At 34.1% G+C, this 26,958-nt stretch overlaps 1 protein-coding gene across 6 annotated transcripts in view; it reads left to right on the top strand.

Annotated features, from left to right (window-relative positions):
* ASCC3 (activating signal cointegrator 1 complex subunit 3) overlaps positions 1-26,958 on the top strand; it is a 329,433-nt gene that overhangs the window by 106,935 nt on the left and 195,540 nt on the right. For all 6 annotated transcript variants that reach the window (XM_087865343.1, XM_045806995.2, XM_045806990.2 and 3 more), the window contains 2 exons: positions 14,311-14,475; positions 25,996-26,172. In XM_087865343.1, the coding sequence (XP_087721469.1) occupies positions 14,311-14,475; positions 25,996-26,172 (342 nt within the window). The remainder of the gene's footprint in view (positions 1-14,310; positions 14,476-25,995; positions 26,173-26,958) is intronic.

Genomic DNA, 26,958 nt, shown 5'->3' with positions numbered 1-26,958 from the left:
TGTACATGCTTCGCTTCTGCCCGTAACTGTCTTTTTTTCTCCTTTAAGTAATTAATGCCCTTTCATCTTTGAGATGTTAAATCTAATTTTGCTTTTTTAATAAAGCATTTTCTGATTTCTCTGGTTAGGTCAAATTTTCCTATTATGATTTGTTGTATCACTGGATAGTATCTAAGTAGTAAGTTATCCTTAGTAGCTTATCAGAAGTAAAATTTTGTATTTTTCGGTTTTATTGTATAATGCCTATTGCCACTCCAGCTGTATTACAATGTAAGCCTTTTGAGATCAAGGGCTTTATCTGTCTGCCTTTATCTTACCTCACCATTGCATAGTATATAGCATAGTGTCTGGTGCATTACAATGAGGAACAAGAGGATGATGCTAATGATGGATCCCTATCAGGCATTATTCTAAATATTTTGTGTGTATTATGTGTTTCATTTTCATTATAATCCCGATACGTAGGTACTGTTATTTTCTTCATTTTATTATGGAGGAAACTAAGATTTGTGGTAGTAGATACACAATAAATACTTGATAAGTACATCACTGAAAGATATTGAATGTGCTCTCATTAAACATTCACAATATATCAGAGGTAATGTATTGATAAATGAGACATGCCCATAAGGTTACTTAGATTTAGAAGTATCGATAAATTGTGTTTCTAGAAGTAAAGGTTTCGGTCCATTAATAGGAATACCCACTCTTCTTCCTTGCTTTGGAGGAAATTAAGTTAGGAAACCTCAACTATTGCCTTATGGGACATAAGGAAGAGAAATGTTGGCCTGTTCTCTTGGGAAAGGCCTGGGGTAGGCTTGGTAAAGTAGGGGTGGGAGGGCAGGAAAGGAGCATTATAAAAATCTGTAAGTCCTGATTACAGGATGTTCAAATTATATTCATTCCTTTTTGAGTGATACTCTGAGATACGATTCTGCTTTTCCCAAAAAGACAAAGAGCCAGTCCACTTAGTTTAAGTTAATCCAAGAGGAGCCATTAAAATCTCATCGTTTCTTAACAACATTCATCTAAGGGAAATAACATGCGGATACTGAGATTATCATCCCCCAAAACACAGGATAATCAGTGTGGGCGCCAGTGTCTTCTTTGTCCAGGACTCAGTAAATAGGCCTCTTTCCTTGAATAAGTTTTTAGATTTTTTTCCATTTGGTAAGTGTGCATGAACAGATTTAGAAAGGAGAGCATTCTTCTGGCTAATTCACAAAATCCGTTATGTGACAGTGTGTGTGTGTGTGTGTGTGTGTATAAATTGTATAAATCCTCTTAAATATAGAAATATTTGTTCTATTTTCTTATTAGGAAAGAAGAGTTAACCACCAGTGTTATGAGGTTAATAATTACCTGCAAAAAAATATAATTCATCAGCAGTTCTTGAGTATGTACCATGTACCAGCCCATTTCAAGACATTGTGGTTACAATAGCTGTCGAGACAGTCACTGTCCTTGCCTTTTTAGTACCTGTGGCCTACTGAAGGAGACAAATATTTAAGCAAACAATATATGTAATAAATGCTAAAATAGAAAATTTGGGCACAGAGATGCCAGAGAAGCCTATGAAAGGGAAATATTAATAGGGTTTTTTGGTTTAAGAAAAACCTCCTAAACATTTCACCTCAAGACCTGGAGAATGTAGAGAAATGTGTGTGTGTGTGTGTGTGTGTGTATTTTCTTTTAGCATAGTAAAAATGGAATCATACTTTATACATTTGTGTGTATCTGTATAAAATGTATAATATTTTGCTTTTTCACTTAATATCAATATGTATAGATCTACATTATTGCTTTCTAAAAAACTTCATGAATGTCTATTTGTGTGTTCAGGCCTTTTATCAAGGATAGAATTCTGGAAGTGAGATTGCTGGACCTAGGATTTGTGCATTTTAAATTTTGAAAGATTTTGCCATATTACCTCTAAAATGACAACACTAGTTATAGTTAATATCTCCATTAAAAGTTTAGGTTATGCAATTTGATGATATAAACACTAAATACAAGAAGAGACAATTCCTACAAGGGGAAAATGCACAGTTTCAAAAAAATAAGATATTAAGCATCATTAACAAATACTAATCAAGATACAAAGCTGTGTCTTCATGATGAATTTGTAAGGTAATGAAGATACCCCATGGAGGCAAAACTACAGTGTAATTTCAACTCCGAGCCATTGCAGTTAGCGTAATAAAATCATTTTGGCTAGTGATTTGCTTAAAAGAAATCTGGATAGTATAGTGAAAACAGTTTAGTTAACTGTTTTCTTAACTCAAGTTGCAATACCAGAATCACTTGGGGAGCGGTTTCCTGCTATACTTGCTGGTATCCGTTTTGGTAATAATCCTCCTAACAGGTATTAGGTGATGTCTCATTGTGGTTTTGATTTGCATTTCCATGATTAGCGATGTTGAGCACTTTTGCATGTACATGGGCCAGGGTTCACAGAAGCTTGCTGCTGGCCCGTACCATGGATGCTTTCTGGGGCTGCAGGAACTGCCGTGGGCTGCTAAAGCCAGTGGGTGCTAGGGTGTGCCAGGGGCCTAGGTTTGCAGGAGCCAGCAGGGAGCACTTAAAGGCCTTGGAATTGGCCTGGTGCTGGAGCAGGCCAGCTCTGGGGCCTACGATGAAAAGGGACATCTACATTACTTTCTTTCTCCAATGGAGGAAGGTATCTCTGCCCTGGGCTGCCTGGGTTTAGAGGAGGGGTAATAGGGGGTGATTTGAATCTATCCTTCCTACTCTCCTTAGTACATCTTTTCTTATTTCTGTACTGCACCCACGTGCTGTAATCCCTTACTTGGAATCCTAAGCTCTTGTGAAGTTATTTTCATGCACGGATAGTTGTTCAAATTGATGTTTCTGGGGGAGGGGATGAACACTAAAATTCCAGTGGTACTATTTTGCTGACATCGCTCCCAGTTTTTCTTTTTCAGTTGGGCGATTTCTTGACACTGTATTTGCTTGGGGCATATTTCCTTTTCTCCTTTATCACTTTTCTAAGCCTCTCTTTAGTGTATGTGAATTTCTGTTTAAGTCACTTCAAAGCCAGTAACAAGTAATTGTTGTTTGTTTTGTCTCTTTTTTGGTGCTCTAACTTTGTAAGATTGTAGGAAATGGAGGAAAAAATGCAGAACAATGTACAATTTCATTTGGATCTGCACCGTTGTCATATTGGCTCTGAGTTGTGGGCAGAGGCAGCATCAGTTGGTTGAGCAGGGTCAGCTGCCCAGTCATTGGCCATTTCATTTTGTAACATAGTGTGAGAAAGAGTTTGGACCACATTTCATTTCTTTTTTGCTGTTTCTCCTTATCGTATAAGCTTCTAAACGTCTTGCCTTTATCTTCGTATTCCTAACCACAGACACCTGTCTATTGACGTTGAGTTATTTATAGACTTGTATAGAGAAGCTCTCCCTTGGATAACCATAAGTTGTGATTAAATAGAACACATGTCCTGCCTTTGTTCTTTTTCTAAATAAAATAGAAAGGATTTAAATAATAGAAGTAGATATACAGTAGGGGCACCTTAGTTTCTAAATTGCAGTAGTTTTCAGTAGCTAAGGTTTTGCCATAATTTGTTGATAAGATGTTAGAATCCTTCCTTCATCTGTCTCTCCTGCCCAGTGGTATAGACCACTAACAAAATTTTGATTAATTATTTGTGAATTGGCAAAATCTCTCAGTAGTGAAAGTCTGGTATTAGTTTGAAGAGGTAAAATTGGTAATTTGAATTACTTAAGAATTACTGCAGAATACATCTTTAGCAAATCACATTTGAAGTTTTAGTAGTTTGGCATTGCAATATGACATTTTAAAGTGTTTTAGGAAGAAATTGATCCTCAAACTGAGCTTTGTACATGTGGCAGTAAAGAGAAAAAAAAAAAAACTGAAGTAGAACAAGGAAACCTGTACTCTATGAATCATACCCCAATTGTACAGAATAGAACTTAACCACAGGACCAGTTTCTACCACAAATTATTCACATGTCAAAAATCTGTCATTATGAGTAAACAGAAGAGGAATCATTGTAAATTGTTTCAGACCCTTGCTCTATGAGACTTTAATGGAACGAAATACTGGGGTATTATGGACAGGCATTTAGAGCAAGGTCTTTATGGCTTGTATGCGCAACAACATAAAACAATTTTTGTAGTGTTCTCTATTATGTGTAATTATGTTTTAGGGTAACCAAGTATTGTATCCTTTTAGGCTTATACTGCTTGAGGCTAGACTTCAGTATGTATGTCCTGAGATTGTTGGAAAGTATTTTAAATCAACAAAAAGAACTGCAAAGAGAATTACACTACAGCTATAAACACGTGTAATCTAGAAAGTATTTTAAATGTTTCTTCCTTACTCTCAGCACTCTGTGCTATGTTCCTTCAAAAGTTCAAATTTCTTATTGAGTTACCCTTTGTTTATTTAGTAAATGTTACCTGTGAAATATTAACTGAAAATAGTATCAGTTTTTTTGCTAGTGCGAAAATACTAAGATACATTTCAGATTACATTCTTTATGCTTTAGCTTGATCACATCTGTACTTCCAACAAAGAATACGAGGTAAAAATACTTCTCTACTTGAAGATTTTTCAATTAATTTCTATATTTTTATTTTATAATTGAAAGCTGTGGTCCTTGACATAAATAAATAAAACTAGATACTTCAGAAGACTTTGTGTTCTATACGTGTGAGCAGGTACTCATGCATGTGAATTGATGGGAGAGGAAGGAACATAAAAATGTACAAAAGGAAATAGTTGGAACTAACTGATTTGCTGTAGTGTCCCCAGGGGCAGGTATAATTTGCAAGTTGTCAGATTCCATTATGGGGGCTGTTGCCATCAATCAGAGCTGACATTTGTATAGCAGAGGTTAGTATAACTGTAATTATAATTATATATGTTTATTGAATCTAAACTGTGTGACATTTTAGCTTTATTCTTTAAATTAAAACATTCATGTAATTTATAAACTTGTTGGTTGAGTGGATATGTGATTATGTATTTTAAAAAGGAAGATAGAATTCCTAAATCCTGCAAACTGTTGCCTGGTCTACATCTATAACATTAGAATGTGATTTGTAACAGTTCCAGAACGACTGTTTTCACCAGAGAAGATGTATTAAGCAAGTGTTCTTGAATATTGCTCTTTAGTTTAATTAGTAGATCCCTACCATTTTCAACTAAATGTACCATATTTCATTAATTGTAAGACACATTTTAAAAATTCACTTGATAGTGGAAACAGCCATAAAACAAGTAACAAAATGACAATAAATACATATCTGTCAATAACTACTTTGAATGTAAATGGACTGAATGCTCCAATCAAAAGCCATAGGGTGACAGAGTTGATAAAGAAATAAGACCCATTTATTGCTGCCTATAAGAGACTCATTTCAGACTGAAAGACACTTGCAGATTGGAAGTAAGGGGATGAAGAAACATTTATCATGCAAATGGATGTCAAAAGAAAGCTGTAACAGCAATACTTACATTGGACAAGAGACTTTAAAACAAAGACTGTAACAAGAGACAAAGAAGGACACTATATAAGATAAAAGGGACATTCAAAGAAGAGGATATAACAATTGTAAATATTTATGCACCCGACATTGGAGCATCTAAATACATAAAACAGTTAATAACAAACATGAAGTAATCGATAGTAATACAATAATAGTAGGGGATTTTAACATCCCACTTACATTGATGGACAAATCATCTAAATAGAAAATCAACAAGGTAGCAGTGGCTTTGAAAAACACACTGGACCAGATGGACTTAACATACATATTCAAACATTCCATCCTAAAATAGCAGAATACACACTTTTCAAGTACACATGGAACATTCTCCAGAATAGATCACATATTAAGCCACAAAAGAAGACTCAACAAATTCAAAAAAATCAAAGTCATACCATGCATATTTTCAGACTACAACACTATGTAAATAGAAGTCAACCAGAAGAAAAAATCTGGAAAGAGCACAAGTACGTGGAAGTTAAATAACATGCTACTAAATAATGAATGGTGGTCAACCAAGAGATTAAAGAAGATATCAAAAATTACGTAGAAACAAATGAAAATAGTGGTCCAAAATCTTTGAGATGTGGCAAAAGTGGTTCTAAGAGGGAAGTTTATAGCAATACAGGCCTACCTCAAGAAGAAAGAAAAATCTCAAACAACCTGACATTACACATAACAGAGTTGGAAAAAGAACAAACAAACCCAAACCCAGCAAAAGAAAGGAAATAATAAAGATTAGAGCAGAAATAAATGATGCAGAAACTGAAAAAAACAACAGAACAGATCAATGAAACCAAGAGCTGGTTCTTTGAAAAGATCAGCAAAATTGGTAAACCTCTAGTCAGACTCATTAAAAAAGAGAGACCCAAATAAACAAAATCACTAATGAAAGAGAAGAAATAATAACCAGCACCACAGAAATACAAACAATTGTAAAAATGTTATGAAAATCTATATTCCAATAAATTGGACAACTTAGAAGAAATGAATGAATTCCTAGAAACATATAACCTACCAAAACTAAAACAGAAAGAAGGAACATTTGAACAGACTAATCAACAGCAATGAAATTCAATCAGTAATCAAAAAAACTCTCAACAAACAAAAGTCCAGGACCAGATGGCTTCACAAGAGAATTCTATAAAATGTTTAAAGAGTTAATACCTATTCTTCACAAACTATTCCAAAAAATAGAAGTGGAAGGAAAACTTCCAAATTTATTCTCTGAGGCCAATATCAACCTGATAACAAAACAGATAAAGACACCACAAAAAGAGGAGAACTAAAGGCCAGTATCTCTGATGAATTTAGATGTAAAAATCCTCAACAAAATATTAGCAAACTGAATTTAACAATATATTTTAAAAAATCATACGCCATGATCAATTGGGACATATACTGGCATGAAAGGTGGTTCAGTATTCTCAAAACAATCAACTCAATTTGTCACATCAATAAGAGAAAGGATAAAAACCGTATGATCATTTCAATAGATGCAGCAAAAGTATTTGACAATGTGCAACATCCGTTCATGATAATAATCCTCTGCAAAGTAGATCTAGAGGGAACATACCTCAAAATAGTAAAGGCCTTATATGGAAAACCCAGAGCCATTATCATATTTAGTGGTGAAAAACTGAGTGTTTCCCCTAATGTCAAGAACAAGACAAGGATGTCCAGTCTCAGCACTTCTATTCAAAATAGTACTAGAAGTCTTAGCCACAACAGTTAGACAACATAAGGAAATAAAGTCATCCAAATCAGTAAGGAAGGAGTAAAACTCTCACTATTTGTGGTTGATATGATACTATATAGAGAGAAGACCACCAAAAAAAAAAAAATATGGAACTGATAAGTTAATTCAATAAAGTCATGGGATACAAAATAAATGTACAGAAATCTGTTGCATTTATACATGCTAAAAATGAAGCAACAGAAGAAGCAAGTATTAGAGAGGATGTGGACAAAAAGTAACCCTTGTTGGTGGGATTGAAAATTGGTACAGCCACTGTGGGAAACAGTTTGGAGGTTCCTCAAAAATTAAAAATAAAACTAATTTATCATCCAGTAATCAGACTATTGGGTATTTATCCCCCAAATACAAAAACACTACTTCAAAGCAATAAATGCACCCCTATGTTTATTGTGGCATCATTTACAAAGCCAAACTATGGAAGCAGCCCCAGTGTCCATCAATAGATTAATGGATAAAGAGGAAGTAGTATACATAATGGAATATATTCAGTCTTAAAAAAGAATGAAATCTTGCCATTTGCAACAACATGGATAAAGCTAGAGAGTATAATGTTAGTGAAGTACATCAGAGAAAGACAAATACCATATAATCTCATTCATCGGTGGAATTTAAGAAACAAAAGAAACAAGCAAAGGAAAAGAAAAAAGGAGAGAGAAACAAACCAAGAAACAGACTGTTAACTATAGAGAACAAATTGATGATTACTAGAGGGGAGCTGGGTGGAAGAATGGATGAAATAGGTCATGGGCATTAAAGAATACACTTATCTTGATGAAAAGAAAAATTTTCTTGTAGTGTTTTTTTTTTAATTTCTTAATGACACTTACAGTGATGGTGTAGCTTATAATCAATGGCTCCTGAGATTTGATGAAATAATAGTAATGCTATTATTAATACCATTATTATTAGTAATACTATTATTAATCTATGGGATTTTAATGACTAAATTTTGGTATTTTACCATTCTGGTTTTTTTATGTAATTAGCTTAAACAATTTTCCCATTTTTTAGAGTCTACATACAAATTTCAAAATCAATTTTAAATATTATAAAAGCAAGAAAGTATACATTTATCTTTAAAATTTCTTGTATTTCTTTAATTTTTTTTTTGCTGTAAAAGTGGTTTATAACCTTATAATTTGTTCTTTGTATACACTGCAAAGTGATCACCACAGTGAGTCTGTTTATCATTCATCACCATATACTTCACCACCTTCACCCATTCTACCCACCCCCAACCTCTTCCCTTCTGATAACAACTAATCTGTTCTGTGTATTGGTAAGTTGTGTTTGGTCTTGTTTGCTCATTTGTTTTGTTTTTTAGATTCCACATACAAGTGAAATCGTATGGTACTTACCGTTCTCTAATTTATTTCACTTAGCATAATATCCTGAAGGTCTATACATGTTGTTGCAAATAGTAAGTTTCCTTCTTATCTTTTATGACTATTATTCCATTGTATGTGTACATCTTCTTTATCCATTCATCTATTAATGAAAACTTGGGTTGTTTCCATATCTTGGCTATTGTAAATAAAGCTGTAGTGAACATAGAGGTACACATATCTTTTTAAATTAGTGTTATTATTTTCTGGGGGCACCTGGGTGGCACAGTGGTTAAGCATCTGCCTTCGGCTCAGGGCGTGATCCTGGCGTTATGGGATCGAGCCCCACATCAGGCTCCTCTGCTATAAGCCTGCTTCTTCCTCTCCCACTCCCCCTGCTTGTGTTCCCTCTCTCGCTGCCTGTCTCTATCTCTGTCGAATAAATAAATAAAATCTTTAAAAAAAATTAGTGTTATTATTTTCTGATTAAGCAGAATATCTGGACTATCTGGATCATATGATAGTTGTATTTTTAATTTTTGAGGAACCTCCATACTCTTTTCCATAGTAGGGCACCACCAGTTTACATGCCCACCAACAATGTATGGGGCTTTCTTTTCTCCACAGCCTCTCCAGCACTTGTTATTTCATGTCTTTTTGATAATAGCCTTCTACATGTGGAGGTGATTTCTCATTGTGGTTTTAATTTACATTTCCCTGATGATTAGTGATGTTGAATATCTTTTCATGCGCCTATTGGCCGTCTGCATATCTTCTTTAGAAAAATGTCTGTTAAGGACCTCTGCCCATTTTTTAAAATCAGATTACTTTGTTTGTTTGTTTTGCTGTTGAGTTGTTCGAGTATTTATTTTGGATATTAACCCCTTCTCAGATATATGATTTGCAAATATTTTCTCCCAGTTGGTAGGCTGCCTTCTCATTTTATTGATGGTTTCCATTGCTGTGAAGAAGTTTTTTTAGTTTGATGTAGTCCCACTTTATAGATTTTTTCTTTTTTTGCCTTTGCTTTTGGAGTCAGATCCTAAAATCCAATGTCAAGGAGCTTACTTCCCTTGTTTTCTTCTAGGAGTTTTATGTTACTAGGTCTTAAATTCCTGCCTTTTATCCATTCTCAGTCAATTTTTGTGCATGGTGTATGATAATGGTCTGATTTCGTTTTTTTGCATGTGGCTATCCAGTTTTTCCAACACCATTTTTGAAGACTGTCTTTTCCCCACTGTATAGTCTTGGCTCCTTTGTTGTAAATTAATTGACAATATTATGTGTGGGTTTATTTCTGGGCTCTCTTTTCTGTTCCATTTATATATGTGACTCTTTTTTGGCCCATACTGTACTCTTTTGATTATTATAGCTTTGTAATATAATTTGAAATCAGGGACTGTGATGCCTCCAGCTTTGTTCTTCTTTCTCAAGACTGCTTTGTTTATTCTGGGTCTTCTATGGTTTCATACCTATTTTAGAATTTTTTGTTCTAGTTCTATGAAAAACACTGTTAGGATTTTGATAGGGATTACATTGAATCTATAGATTGTTTTAGGTAGTGTGGACATTTTTAACAATATTAATTCTTCGGTAGTGTGGACATTTTTAACAATATTAATTCTTCCAATCCATGAACACAGAATATCTTGCTAATTCTTAGTGTCTTCATCAATTTCTTTCATCAGTGTCTTATAGTTTTCAGTGTATAGATCTTTCACCTCCTTGGTTAAATTTATTCCCGGGTATTTTATTCATTTTGATGCAATTGTAAATGAGATTGTTTTCTTCATTTCTATTATAGTTTGTTATTAATTTATAGAAATGCAATAGATTTCTATTTATTTTGTATCCTGCAACATTACTGAAATAGTTTATTAGTTTTAACAGGGGTTTTTTTGGTGGAGTCTTTAGGGTTTTCTATATATAGTGTCATGTCTTCTGCAAATAGTGACAGTTTTATTGCTTCCTTTCCAATTTGGATACCATAGAGATAAAGAGGATCATAAGAGACTACTGTGAGCAATTTTACATCAGTAAATTGGACAACCTAGGAAAAATGGATAAATTCCTAGAAGCATACAACCTACTGACTCATTAAGAAAGAAAATCTAAACAGACCAATTCATCATATTAATAGAATGAAAGAGAAGAATCATACCATCATCTTACCAGATGCAGAAAAAAAAAAAACATTTGACAAAATTCAACATCCTCATGTTCCCTCATGTTCTTTGCAGCTTATCAACAGTAGCCAAGACATGGGAACAACCTAAGTGTCCTCCAGTAGATGAATGGATAAGGAAAATGTGCTATATATGTACAATGGAATATTGCTCAGCCATAAAAAGGAGGGAAACTCAAACTTTTTGACAACATGGATGGACCTTGAGGACGTTATGCCAATACTGTGTGTTCTTACTTAAATGCAGAATATAAAAAAGCTGTACTTCAGTAGTGGAGTGGTGGTTGCCAAGGGCTGGAGATAGGGGAAATGGGGAGATACTGGTTAAGGGATATAAACTTACAGCTGTAAGATGAATATGTTCACAGGATTTAATATACTAGCATGCTAATGGTAATTTGAAAGTTATTAATAGAGTGGACCTTAAATGTTATCACACACAGGTGATAAAACATAAACACACACACACACACACACAAACACACAGGTAATTGTGTAAGGGGATGGGAGGGTTAATTAACCTTTCTATGGTAATCATTTTGCATTATACACCTGTATCAGATCATCACATGTGCACCTTAAATTTACATATGTTACATCTCAGTATCTCAATAAAGCTGAAAAATAAAAGGAAGAAGAGATAAAGTGACTTCCCTTAGGTCATAGTGTTTTAAAAGGTGAAATAATAATAATAATAATAATAATAATAAATATTATTTTTAAAAGATTTTATTTATTTATTTGACAGAAAAAGAGACAGCAAGAGAGGGAACACAAGCAGGGGGAGTTAGAGGGGGAGAAGCAGGCTTCCCGTTGAGCAGGGAGCCCGATGCAGGGCTCGATCCCAGGACCCTGGGATCATGACCTGAACCGAAGGCAGACACTTAATGACTGAGCCAGCTAGGCTCCCCGTAATATATTATTATTATTATTATTATTATTATTATTATTATTAATGTTTAAGTGAATTGCCAGATGAATTGGTTCTGGCAGGTCTTAGGTCGCTTGGTATTTCTGTCAAATAGATGAGCATTTTAAAACTAAATACACCAAATTTTTGACACAATGGTAGTATATAACATTACGACTATACCATTTTCCCAGTGGACAGGATAAAATTGGAACAGTTTCAAGTAATGATTTTTGTATTTCTGAGGGAAGAAGTACATGTATTGAGAAAAATTTAAGTTGACAGTAAAAATGTTGACAGCTAACCCATGCCCCAGTATAAGAGCAGATGGAAATGTCTTGCATGAGTTCCAATTCATTAAGCAAATGTTGATACTTTATGTTCTAGCCATTTTAAGTTCAGGGAACCGAAGTGATGAAATAGTAATATAAATGAAGCCTCTTCTCACTATGCCGAAAGTATAATAAAATGCTAAAATGGATTTTTAAGGTTTCCTTGGTATAACTTTCTGATAGCAGAAAAATTTGATTTTGCAATTTGTTGCCACATCGTCATCTCGAAAGTTAATTAGAAGACAGTATTAGCATAATACTCTAAGTTCATGGTGAGGTAGGTAGCCAAGCTTTGTATTTATTATTAAAAAGTATACCCTGTGTTGTTCCTAACATTTGTAACTCATAAGCTTATTATTTAAATTTTGATATTAAATGTACAGTGTAAGAGAATTGTTGTTTTGAAAACAGATAGGCATGTCTTCCAGGATTTTTATGAAAAGGGTTGTTAGTAAGTAATCCCTGGGTGTATTTATATTAATATATCTTGGATTATTTAAAATTTGTCATTATTCAAAGTAGAAGTTCAATTTAAATTTGTTACTAGAGACTTTAATGCACAGTGGATGTTTATACCCATTTTAGGTCTCAAAATTTATTATACATCTGTTTATACTTAATTGCAGCAGCAGATCTTTTCTGTAAAATTTGATGTGATCTCAATATTGCCATTTAGCTTTAGCAACTTTGAACTAAGTAGCTTTGGATTTATAATATTTCATATCTTAGATATGAATTCCTTAATCCATTTCACTATAGTTTGTTAATTTCTGTTCAAGTACAGCTTCAAAATTTTGTAGTTGATATAGTTCATTTCATAATGATAGCAGTGATATCTCTAATAATGCAACAGGTCATGTTGATAAATTTAGATTATGGATTTGTTAAGAATTTATATATAACTTGTGCCAATCTAAAAAAAATGTTATTATTGTCCCCATAGGTGACTTAATCAGATGTGAAATAACAAAAATGAGAGAACAATCAGACCGTCATCTCAGTTAACCCCTTCTAAGTACAGTTCAGTTGTGACTATCATCAGTCTCTCTAATCCTGATATACTGGCCAGGAGAAGCTTTGATTTTGATTTGTTATCTAGTATTCTTTGAATTATCCACATATTGGCTTATTTCCTAATGTAGTATTACTATCGTAGAAGGTATTAAGCTTGTCATCTTTTTCTCTGCAACAGGATGCTTTTAGAGGACACAAACAATTTAGTATATGAAAAGCTAAGAGAATTATAATTACAGTTTCACATTAAATGGTCTGCTACTATGAGGCTCACATAAATGGCTTGGGCTTACCTCCTGCTCTACATGCCCTGGAATCTCCGATCTCAGTCTTTGGGTTGCTATTATGTGCCAGTTAGGCTGTATTATATGTATTCATTTTTGGTATGAAATACTGCATATACTAGTTGATAATAAAGGGCAATTTTTTGAAAACTCTGTCAGTAGTAAAGTTTCCTTCAGATTTAGATAGGTGTAAACAGGTAACCATTCCTAGAGTGGATTCTTGGTTTCTTTTTTATTGCCTTTTAACACTTGGTTCACTTCGTTGTCCCTTTTCAGGAGCAGGGGCAGGGGAGGGCCAGAGGGAGAGGGAGAATCAGGCTCCCTGCTGAGCAGAGAGCCCAAAGCAAGGTTGGATTCCAGGATCCTGGGATCATGACCTGAGCCAAAGGCAGATGGCTTAACTGACTGAGCCACCCAGGCGCCCCAGAATCATTTGGTTTTTACATCATAAGACACTTTTCAAAAAAGCTGTGTATTTTGTACACTTCACTACAATTTTTTTTTAAGATTTTTTTTTTTAAAGATTTTATTTATTTATTTGACAGAGACAGACAGCCAGCGAGAGAGAACACAAGCAGGGGGAGTGGGAGAGGAAGAAGCAGGCTTCCAGCGGAGGAGCCTGATGTGGGGCTTGATCCCGAATGCCGGGATCACGCCTTGAGCCAAAGGCAGATACTTAACAACTGTGCCACCCAGGCGCCCCACTTCACTACAGTTTTTTTAAAACTCATCATTGAGTTTTAAATAACTGCTTAACATCACAACTTAAGTGAAGCTAAATGAAATCTTACTCTTGAAGTGACAGTGTCTACAGTAAATTACATATCATTCTGGATATTTTAAACACTTTTTATTTCATCTGTATAAAGGTTGCCAATCATATTTCTTTCTGAGTGACACATTTGAAATTTATATAATCTATGTGACTTTTTCTCTTTTTTAATTCATCTTACCATATAGATGCTTGTGACCACTCCAGAAAAATGGGATGTAGTGACAAGAAAGAGTGTCGGAGATGTAGCTCTTTCCCAAATTGTAAAGCTCCTTATTCTTGATGAAGTTCATTTGCTGCATGAAGATAGAGGACCAGTATTAGAAAGCATAGTGGCACGTACTTTACGGCAGGTAAGAGGAAGTTATTTTTAAGCTTATTTTAGAGGGATGAGTAAGTTTATAAGCTTAAATATAGCATTCAAAAAATATTAATATGTATATTCATGGGAATAAAGATAATTTTAGTATGGAGAAACCTTTAGGTTTTGTTTTCATGTTGAAAGTACTCTTTCTTTCTTCCTTCCAAGTCTTATTTTATTGAAGTCTCTATAAATTAACCAAAGTAAATACAGGAAAATTTCTAAACCATTGTTGCAAAGCTAAGTCTAATATTGACTAAGCAGTATTAAAATATAATGGAACATAGGCAAATATTAGTGATTTCCTCCACTTCTTTCCTGTCTACACTCAACTTCTACCCCCTGAAAAAATCTGAACATGATTTATAATTTTTCTGATATACTAGATAAAATAAAGTATAATCACCTTGTATACATAATCTTAATAATTACTAAAAAAAAAAAAGAAAGACACGTATACGCTGTCTCTAGTTCCAGAGCTTTGTGGCTATTCATAAATAGTCAAAACAAAAATTGGTAAATTTACCAATGTATCGTGATTATTTTCTACCAGCCCCTCGTTTCATTAAGTAAAAAGTTAAAGTGTCTTAGAATACCCATGAGTATTAAAATGACATTTGTTGGTAGATTGTACATGTATAGAAAATAGATGAAAACTAGTTTTTCAACCTAGTCAAGAACTCTAATTCCTAGACTTTCCATCTCTTACTGTCTTTCATCCATATTCTCCTGGTTTTGTTTTCTTTCTGAAATAGCCAAGACTCCTTTTTCAATAACCTCAACTTACTAACCCCTGACTACCTGGCAAAATTCCAACCATCAGTCAATTGAACCATGTATATGCCTCTAGCCAGGCGCTAAGCACGAGCAGAAAAGATCACACAGATATATTTGTAGACTCCAAATTTAGCTGCATCATTGGGATCACCCTGGAACTTCTAAGCCGCTTTTCTTCTGTTTCCCTAGAGTGAGTCGTTTCCAAGCTCACCAGACTCCTCCCACATTCTTTCCTACTCTGGCCTGCCTCATTCTTACAGGACAATATATTTACTGAATGGAAATAAAAGTCCTTCATGCTTGAATTCCCTTAGTTCCCATCCCTTGCCCTTCTACTACCCACCCAGAAAAAAACCTCAGACCCCTCCCCATATCCATATTCATCATTCCATCCCCTGTTCTTCAATCAGAGGCCCAGTCTCCACTTGCCTTAGACCCCATTCCTTTCATTCCCTCTGTTATCCGTTTTCTTTCCTGTGTGTCTTTAACTTCTCCCATTCAGTGGGTATTGTCTCTTCAGCTTAAAAGACCCGCAAAGTCCTTCTCCTTTTTACCAAAAGACCTCCATCAAGTCTATCCCTCTCCAACAACTTCTGATTAATAAAGCTCTTTTTACCACCTGTCTTCTGGAAATACTAATCTATATTCACTGTTTCTCCTTTGACTTCCAACCATTGCAGACTGGTTATTGTTCCAACAGGGTAATAAAATGGTTTTACCAGGATTGCCCTTCTTCAAATCGAAAAGACAGTCCTCAAACCAAATCTTTTTTTTTAACTTTTTTTACTTTTTAATACTACTCATTTTTTATATTTGATATAATTTATCATTTTCTTAGTCCTGAAACTTTTATTCCCTTTGGTTCCATGATGTCACTTTGCTCTGGTTTTCTTCACATGATTTTTTTTCCCACCTACTTAACTGCTCTTACAGGCTCCCTTGCTGTCCCCTTTTCTCATCCTTGAAATATTTACATTCTCCAAGTCTCTGTCACTTGTCAAATAACACTTATTTGCCTGTGTCACCTAAATCTTTATAGTCAAATCTTTTCCCGACTTTTAGCCCTATCCAAATGCAGTTGTACATTTCTATTTTGATATCCATAGATATCTCTTGTTAAACATGTCAGAAACTCTGCCATCTTCTCTTGTATGCTTATATATGACATCCAGTTGGTTCTCAAGCCCAAATCCTGGGAGTCACACTCAAGTTTTCCTTCTTCCTTAATACTCTCTCTCACACCAATCATTAGTTAGATATCACTTCTTTTATATTTCATATGCTAAGCAGCTCTGATCCAGGTCTAGGTATGGGAATTTAATATAAAAAATGAAGTCCAAAATTTTAGGAAGTTAATATTGCATTTTTAAATGCTTTAAAATAGTGTGTTTTCATCTGGTTAATCCACCATAAAATTCTAGGTGGTTAATAATTTAGCTGTATCAAACAAAACTCTTAGTACATTAAAGAAGATATAAGAGAGCATTTTTTAATAACCTTGGGATAGAGAAGCTCTAAGCAAAATGCAAAACCCTAAAGGTTATAAAGGGAACATGTGGTACATTTGGATATCTAAATATTAAAAACTATTAATAGTTATTATAAATTAAGAAATACCAACTTTTTAAAAATTTGGAGAAAGCATTTCATGGTAGAAATAAACATACTGAGCATTATAGAAAAGATGCTTAAAAGGACATGAGAGTTTTATCAGATTGGCAAAAGTGAAAAAAGAACGTAATTTGAAAGCACCCACTAAAATCAACCCTGTGTTTTTTACTTCTAGGGATCTAATGTATGGAAATAACACAAACACATACATATAATAACACCAGTGTTCACTGTAGCTTTCTTGTTAATGCAAGATATGTTAGAAGCAACCCAGATGTCCAACAATAGATGAAATGGTTTAATAAATTATATTCATGCCATAAAATGCTACATTGCAGCCTTTTTTTTTTTAAAGATTTTATTTATTAATTTGACAGAGAGAGACAGCCAGCGAGAGAGGGAACACAAGCAGGGGGAGTGGGAGAGGAAGAAGCAGGCTCCTAGCAGAGGAGCCTGATGTGGAACTCGATCCCAGAACGCTGGGATCACGCACACCCTGAGCCAAAGGCAGACACTTAACGACTGCGCCACCCAGGCGCCCCTACATTGCAGCCTTTAAAAAGAATGAAGTAGAGCTGTATAAACTGGACTTAAAAGATATGTTATATTCTCATCGAAAAAGGAAGCTGTTCTCTATATGTAGCACAGTCTCGTTTATGTAAAGAAAAAATGTGCAATACATTTGTATTCTCAATTCATTTAGTGAACATATGCCAACCACATAGTTCCTGGTGCTATGGATATAGTTAACAGAGTTCTTGCTTACATTTAGATTTTAGGTTTGGGTAGCGTAGGATGCATATTCATGGAAGGATACGCTACAAAAACTATAAAGGTGTTTTGATAATAGAAATGGAATTCGACGGTTGTTGGGACATGTTCATATTTTACCATATAAATTAAAATTACATGTATACACATACACATAAACATGCATAAAACACAAAGGGTTGAAATATTCAAAATGACAAAAATCAGAGATTTTAGCTAATATCCGACTTAAGAATTTCAAGGATACAGGTAGTTGTGAGACACAGGTGAAGCACGGAGAAGCCTGGAACTCCCGTCACTCTTTCTAGGGCCTTTCTTGCCATTTTGGATTGGTTCTGGACCGGATTTTATATAGGAGTTCTCAAAAAGAAGCATGCAGGGCATCATTTACAGAAAAGAGAGCTATTTTAATCATAAAATGTTTTTATTTTATAGCATGATACTTATATAGCTTAGTGATGTTTTTTGAGAGCCATACCATAGGAATCCATACATTCTAGGATTATTTACATTGAGCCACCGAGAGAGACCACATCCATCAGCTAAAAACATTATGAAGATAAGGACTTTCCTCTAACTGTAGAACATTAGAAGTCAAGTGAATATCATTAGTACTTTTACCAGGAGGTCATTAGCAAGTGTACAGGGATTTGACTAGGACATCTTCCTTTCCTGAGTACCCCCAGTTAAGGGAGCAAATAGATTCCAGGCCTGCTGCTAATACTTTTGTATATATGTACACAGACACATGACATTATGTATTTTATATATATAAATGCAATATATATAAAAGCAATATAAATTTATAAATATTTTGTTATTATTTATAAAGGTATAATTTTCTATATATAATATATAAATATATAAAGTATATAAAGTTAAATATATATAAACTAAATATATAAAATATATATTTGTTTATTGCATATGTGATGCAATTATAGAAATGTATATCTTAATATATGATACAGGAGTATATATTGTATATAATATAGATATATAACACCTAAATATATAATATATTCATCATACACATTAATATCTCCATCATATAATGAACCTCTAGTTGTATGGTTTATCACCCCTATGCTTTTAAACTATTGATGGCTTGCTATTTGTTATCTTAAGAAAAATGTTTAAATTCCTTATCTGGACATTAAAGATTATTGGAGCTGTGATCTATTTGTCTGATTTTAACTTCTACATATTCCTTAGCTATAATAGGTTCCAGCCACACAAAACTATACATTCCTTTTTCACCATTTCCTTTCCAATACCATTGACTCATTTTCAGAGATGAAATTCATCTCACTGGAGGCAGAATGCATTATTGGTTATGAGATTAGGGTTATAAATGCAAAATTATATATCTTTATCACTCCACACGTTCATCTGTTGAAAACCTGCTGTTCTTTTGAATCTGCCAAATATCACTTCTTCTATTAAGTGTTTCCTAGTTCGCTATTCAAAATGAATTACACCTTTTCTGTATTCCCTCTCTGCTCCTTTACTTTGCACATTTTTAGCACTTATCACTGTCATCCTTATTATTTCACAACTTGCTGTAATTAATTCTGTCTTCATTTGTATCTTTTACTAGATTTTAATATCCTTGATAGAGGGTCTATGTGAGTCTTCTTATATTCTTAATATGCTATGACAAAGCACATAACTATGTTTATTAAAAAGCAAAGTTCCTGTTTTTATTTGTTGCTTTTGATTACCAGATATTCCCAGTAGATGGCAGTGTTTTATATAGCACGTCAACACTTGTAACTAAGGGAAGCACCATTAGAAGCTATTCTAATCCAGTGTAGATTGTGTTCAGGTTCTGAAATTGTGTGGTGGCCTTAGGAACCAAATTCACAACACACTTGGCATGACTGAGAGGAATTTGGAACAGAAAAAGTATGAGAAAGACCAAATCTGTTGTATTTAACAACATTGAACTAATATTAGTTATCTTCTTAACTCTCTGAACTTAGATTTTATCTGAGGACAAACATCATAAAAACTTACTGTGTAGTTTTGGGTTAGTGATACAGAAGAAGCTGTAAAATATTAAATTTTTTATAGTTTTCAACAATTAATACTTTTTAGGTAGATATGTGTAGTTTATAGAGCTTTGAGATTTGGTTTAGAGCATGAAGTTCCAAATTACTCTCATTTAAAAGAAAGTAATTCACATACAGGCTTATTATATATATCGAGAATAATAGGATTATACTTTTAGATTAAAAATAGAGTAGTTTTAAAATGGATTTTTAGCAGAAAAATGTCTGTGGTGTTTGCAGAGTATCATATATTTAACATGGGAATACCCTAAAAATATGTTCAGTAACTTTTATGTTGTAAATAATGATTTTAAAACCAAAAATCGCTTTCATTTCCTTTCAAATCATCACCAGTACTACATAGAACTACTGTGTAATTAAAATCATCATTCTAATCACTGTAAAGGATTCTCATCACAACATGTAAAAGAGGTTTCTTAAGTAATAGGTATTCATTGTTTCCCCTATAGAGGGTACCTTTGTTTTTAGTTGGGTTTGGTTTGGGATTTTGCTGATATCCATACGATTTTTTTAGTGAAAGCAAATTCATGGTCAGATTTTTTTTTTAAAGATTTTATTTATTTATTCGACAGAGATAGAGACAGCCAGCGAGAGAGGGAACACAAGCAGGGGGAGTGGGAGAGGAAGAAGCAGGCTCATAGCGGAGGAGCCTGATGTGGGGCTCGATCCCATAACACCAGGATCACGCCCTGAGCCGAAGGCAGATGCTTAACCGTTGTGCCACCCAGGCGCCCCCAGATGTTTTTATATATGTATTTATACTTTAATTTTCATCCATCTCTATCATGTTTTAAACCTCTCTCCTTATGCTTCTGCAAACAGTCCCTGTATGTGTGGATCTCTGTCTTATTCATTATATCCCCACTGCCTAAAGTTTAGGTCCTGAGCCAGTGTTGATGGATGGCTAATTCTGAAAGTATTCCTATTACTCACATTGGGCTACTTTTCTTATATGCACTGAGTCTTTTAGCCTGAGCATATTTATCAACAGCCTCCTCAGAAACTTGCTATGAAGTTGTTGATAGTAGCCTCATAAGATCATAATGATATATTTTAATTACCAAATGAATAGGAATTTTTGGCCATTTCTTGGTTTTATCTTTCTGGGTATGTTACACTGTAATCAGAGAAAGTGGTCTATGTTATTTTTCAGTTTTGGAATTACTGAGTTTTTGGTGACTTAATACATTTAATTGTTACAAAGCTCCTATAGCTATTTAATGTAAATTCCCATGTGTATTTTTCAGTATTGTGGGTAGAAAGTGCTGCTTTCTATCTGTTGAATCAAGCTTGTGAAGTATGGTCTACGGAGTCATATATGAGAGGATAATCAGTTGACCTCTAAACTCAGCTCTGTCCACTCTCTCCTCTCACTCATCTACCTTCTGCCTAGCTTGTTCCAATCTCCCTTTGCACATTTACTTTTTCTTCTGTTTGAAGGTTTTTATCCCCGGATCGTCTCTGAAGTATTTCTTTAGCAAGGCTTTTCTTCATTATCCCACCTAAAGTGGGACCCCTCCCATGCTACCTTTTATGCCATTACCCTATTTTGTTTTACACATGGCACTTACTGATACCTGAAATTGCCTGATTTGTTTATGAGTTTATGGTTGTCTCTCTCTCTCTCTCAAAAATGTCAGTTCCTTGATTGTAAAGACCCTGTTATGTGTGTTGCAAACTGTTATGTTTATTGTTATTTCCTGGTGCCTCCCTTCCCCTACTCTAAAATGCATTTAGGTACACAATTGAAATCTGTTGACTGACTAATGAAATGGCTGACAAAATCCTCTCTGACCTTACTTAAAGTGCTATCCTTCTCCTCTCTAAGGAGTATTTTTTTTTGTTTGTTTACTACCTTTTCTGACTATCTGTTGTTATTTATTTTATTCTTTTTTTTTTTTTAAGATTTTATTTATTTATTCGATAGAGATAGAGACAGCCATCGAGAGAAGGAACACAAGCAGGGGGAATGGGAGAGGAAGAAGCAGGCTCATAGTGGAGGAGCCTGATGTGGGGCTCGATCCCATAACGCGGGATCATGCCCTGAGCCGAAGGCAGACGCTTAACCGCTGTGCCACCCAGGCGCCCCTATTTATTTTATTCTTGAATCCTTTTTAGTAATAATGAATATCAAATTGGAACATACTTTGTCCCCTTTTTCTTTGTGAAAGCAGGTTTATAAAATACTCGCTAAAAATCAATGAATGAACAATAATTTAACAAAATATGATTTCCAAGGCTTATTGAGTTGTTTTCTGGATAATATCACCTAAAGGTAAAACTTTCTGAATTAAATTCAAAAGCATATTTTGAAATTTCGCTTATTTTCTTTTTTTTTTTTCATTTTCTTTTATAAATTTGGCTAGTTTATACATTTTTTTTATAATTTTTACAAACCCATTGATTTGTAAGTTTAATGGAGCAAATGGATCTGTTTCTTTAACCAGTCTGTAACTCTGCCAGACAAATGTTTGTGTTGATTCAGTACATGATAAACTCAGTTTAGGGTTTTTTGCAATGGAGGTTGTTTTTATATCCAGAGAAATATCTTTAATTTGAAAGGAAGGTTGATTTACAAGTTATAGTTCTTATTCTTTTACAAAAGTGGTAAGAATCCTCTAAGGAGCCATATATATCTCATAGGTAGTGTTTTATTTAGTCAAATAAGCCCAGATATAACCTCTAAACTCATCTCTAAACTTACAGAAAGAGTTTGGAAGTTACAGGGCCACAGTTTCACTTATGCTTATAAGAAACCTTTGTGTCAGGAAATATACCCAGGCATTTGGATTTTTCCAACCTGTATGTGCATTGTATTACAGTATGCAAGGAGAAATCTGGCACTGGTAATTGCTCCCTTAGGTGCAGTAAACTTGAGGATACCAGCATGATACAAGCAGATTTTGAACAAAAAAGAAATATAGGAAAGTGAAGAAATAAATAAAATATTGACCCAAATGTCTTTCCATGAACCCCCTTATTTTACTTATGGTAACAAGAGAGTGAGAATGACATATATTCCTATATTTAAAAAGATAATAATATTGTATAGCCTTTCGTTAAGGTTAGAAATCTTTTTATATACATTCTCTCATGGGTTGATTAACTTGCCAAGTTCATTCTAAGTCATGTGCACTTTTCAAAATCACATCAGCGGGGCGCCTGGGTGGCTCAGTCGTTAAGCGTCTGCCTTCGGCTCAGGGCGTGATCCCAGAGTCCTGGGATCGAGCCCCGCATCAGGCTCCTTCCCTGGGAGCCTGCTTCTTCCTCTCCCGCTCCCCCTGCTTGTGTTCCCTCTCTTGCTGGCTGTCTCTCTCTCTGTCAAATAAATAAATAAAATCTTTGAAAAAAAATAATAAAATCACATCAGAGGTTTTCAAACTTTTTTTCAGGTAAGAAACCATTTTCTAAATCAGACTTTTATTTAGAAGCGAAGTATACAAAATATGAAAGCAGAAGAGATATGGGAACACAGACAGAAGGACTATTGTAGAGACATGGGGCTGCAGAACGCCACCCAGTATTTCTGCAGAACCCCCAGGGCTTAGGTGTGAATGGTCCTTTACTGTATCATGCTAATGATATAAATTATTCCCCTTAGGAACGTTTTGTATCCTAATTTAAAATGGGAAGTTTGCATGTGATTAAAATGATTCTTTCTTTTGGCAAATACTAACATCCTGTATTGCTGATGTAGAGAATTTGAATAATGTTATTAATATGGTAAAGTGATCAAACATGTAGAATTGTGTATCCTATGAGTAGATAAATCTCAGGTCTCCATGGGACATTTTCTCAAAGCACAAATTGAACAGATCGTAGTCTTTATAGAATACAATAGAAACTTAGAAATAACTTTTATATGATAAAATTATATATACACATCTATATAGATATATATGCATATATATGCACACATACATACATACATGCATACGTTCTACACTTTTATATCTGCTGAAATGAAGATTGAAAACTTAACCAATTGAAAGATTAATCGTCTGCCACTTAGAGATCAGTAAGTGATTATGGAAGGAAGGGAGAGGAGAGAAAGACAGTAGTCTTATACACCCAGAACTATAATTCAGAGTAAGAATTTTACTCTAAAATGAAACAGGAGTGGAAGGACCATAAATAAGTTAATTATTAAATGTTAAATATTAGACAATTTTAAATAGAATATTCTAACGAAAACAAATGGAAAAAATAATAAAGCAGAAAAAATAAAATTAATTATGAAATAGGAACACAATAGAATTTTTTTAAAAAACTAAAATAATTTAAAAAAAAACTAAGTAGACTAAAGAAACCTCACAAGTCTAATCACAAGTAGAAAACCAATGAATAAATACAATTAGAAATGGTAAAGACCTTTTACAGAATATTTAGAAACTTAAAAAGATGACAGTGCTATAAATTATCATGAATTAGACCTGAAAACATAATTGAGATAGAATCAGACACTGCTGAGTGCTCATGAGTAGTTAAATGGACAAACTCCTCAACATGTGAGCTCTTTCATGGTCATGTCTGCATTTCTTTTTTTTTTTTTTTAAAGATTTTATTTATTTATTCGACAGAGATAGAGACAGCCAGCGAGAGAGGGAACACAAGCAGGGGGAGTGGAGAGGAAGAAGCAGGCTCATAGCGGAGGAGCCTGATGTGGGGCTCGATCCCACAACGCCGGGATCACGCCCTGAGCCGAAGGCAGACGCTCAACCGCTGTGCCACCCAGGCGCCCCCATGTCTGCATTTCTAACCAGGTCTTCTGTCACCTCCCTTCTCTAGTTCATACCACTAGTTCTAAGTGCGGCCATCTTTTAACTCACCGTCTTAAACTCACCTTCTTTTCTGGCCTTCCTGCCTGTCTTTTGTTCTCTCAGATTAGAATGTCAGCAACCATTACCTGCACTCAGCATGCCTTCCCTGACTTACCTGGGTTTAATTAGTGATCTCTCTCCATTATTCTCACAGTTTTTAGAAAGTGCTGCTATTAATAGGACACATCACAATGTTTGCTGTCATTATTACATATAGACTCTAAGCTCCTGCTCTGTTGGCACTGTGCCTGTCATTAAGAGCTTAGTAGATAGTTGGTGAACAAATTAAATTAGCGTTGTCAGCAGTGCTCAGAAACAAAATGAGTGTATTATACTACACCAATGAACAGAAAAAAATGTGGCTTGATACATTTTTTGAGTAGTTTATAATTTTTCCCCACATTTTGGCTGTTACTCCTTGTAATCAAACTTTCTGAGTATAAAATTATTTTAATATAAAGTGCTTAATAATAATTTGTTAAGCCAATTTGAGAACTTTTCCTCTGTGATGATAGAACAGTTACTTGTGTTTGTTTCTCAGAAATTCGTCTGTTTTACTGATACGCTCAACTATATGTTACTATGACATACTAAGAGGAATACTATAAAATAGGTAAAGAATTATGGACTGAGTAAGCAGTCTGTAATTAGGGAAGGAAAATGCTGATTTTATAAATGAGTCTTTAAGAATTTTTTTTAAAAGATCCATGGAGAAGCACCTGGGTGGCTGAGTTGGTTAGGCGTCCGGCTCTTGATTTCGGTTCAGGTCAGGATCTCCAGGTTGTGAGATGGAGCCTTGGCATCAAGCTCTATGCTGGGTGTGGAGCCTGCTTAAGATTCTCTCTCTTCCTTTGCCTCTGCCCCTCCCCACCTCTAAAAAAAAAAGAAAAGAAAAGAAACAAAACCAATAAATAAGTAATTAAAAAAACAAAATGTTTAGAATGCCCCTGGAAATAACTTTTCATTGAATCTATTGTAACACAGGTTCAAATATTTCTGTCATGAAGTTGTCGTGCATTTTAAATTTAAATTTGTAAAGCCCTAAAAATATTTTACCTTACTTATTTTAGACTTTTATGTTTTTAGTTTTTAGCACCTGAAATTATAAATTGGTAAAACTTAGACTAAAACCTAATGCATGTATGTCCCTTACCTTGCTACATTTTTAGATAACAAAACAAAACAAAAACCCATTTAACTAATAGGATTTTCCAGTTCAGGAAATCTACTAAAATAACATTTTAAATTATTTTATATTATTCTTAATGCCAGGTTTAGGCCAGTTTTTTTTTTCATAACATCTGTCTTTTAGACTATGTTGTTATTACATAATGGTGGGGGGAATCTTGTTTTATTGTAAATGTTTCATACTCTATATTTATTAAAAGTTATTCCAAACTCTGTAAAAATCCAAATGGGTTGAATTTACATCAGACATTAAATAATATAACCCGGTAGGTGGAATCCACACAGAGTATGATAAGAATTCTTGGGCTGTCTGCGACCTTACCCAACTACCTCGATGTTGCTACATTTTTACACGTTAATCCCTGTATTGGACTTTTCTACTTTGATGGCCGTTTTCGACCAGTTCCTCTTGGACAGACATTTCTGGGGGTTAAAAGTGCAAATAAGGTAAATATTTTTTTAATAATATACTTTTCTAAAGCTGTTTTTGTTGATGTATTGTTTAATGCTTGCTTGGGATTTCTCCATAAGACCTAATCTGTAGGATTACAAATTGAACGGCTTAGACAAAATCAGGCACACTTCTTTAACTATATGTAGTAGAAAAACTCTTTCCAAAGTTACTTATAGTTTGCATTGCTATTATCAATGTATATTTTGTATTCTTAGCTAAGAATACAAGTTATATATAACATAACTTTCAGAAAGTTATTTTGTGTGTGTATGATTTATTGACCTTTAAGAACAGAATTTTTTTTTGGTTTTTGATGTAGTGTTCCATAATTCATTGTTTGAAAAAGTTATTTTGATATGATTGAAGGCTGGTATGAAATAGTAAAAGGCTCTCATTAAACCAGTAACACACATTTTGATACGATATTCATCTAAAATAAACAATACATTTTATGCAATTGAAAAATAATTCCTAGTCACAACTATTAATGGAGGTGTTCTATTTCACTTTTAATATTTTATAATTACCATATTAATTAATAAAGAATGAAATTCCTTATAATGCTTTTAAAAGCTTGTTTATAATACTACTATGTACCATTTACAGTATTAGGGGCTTATTTCAGACTTCTGTAATATTGTGAAAAAATACTGTACTTTGCTCAAAATTTATGCATTTAATATTCTGTTTAATGACCCTTTTTTTTTTCTGTAGAAGAAATAAGGTTAAGAGAAGATTCACATGCCTTATGACCTCTTCATAAAAGAAAATAAGATGGA

Source organism: Ursus americanus, chromosome 11, assembly GCF_024610735.1.
Source record: "Ursus americanus isolate L20-20 chromosome 11, mUrsAme1.1.p, whole genome shotgun sequence".
Lineage (NCBI taxonomy): Eukaryota > Metazoa > Chordata > Mammalia > Carnivora > Ursidae > Ursus > Ursus americanus.
This window is presented reverse-complemented; position numbering and strand designations above follow the sequence as displayed.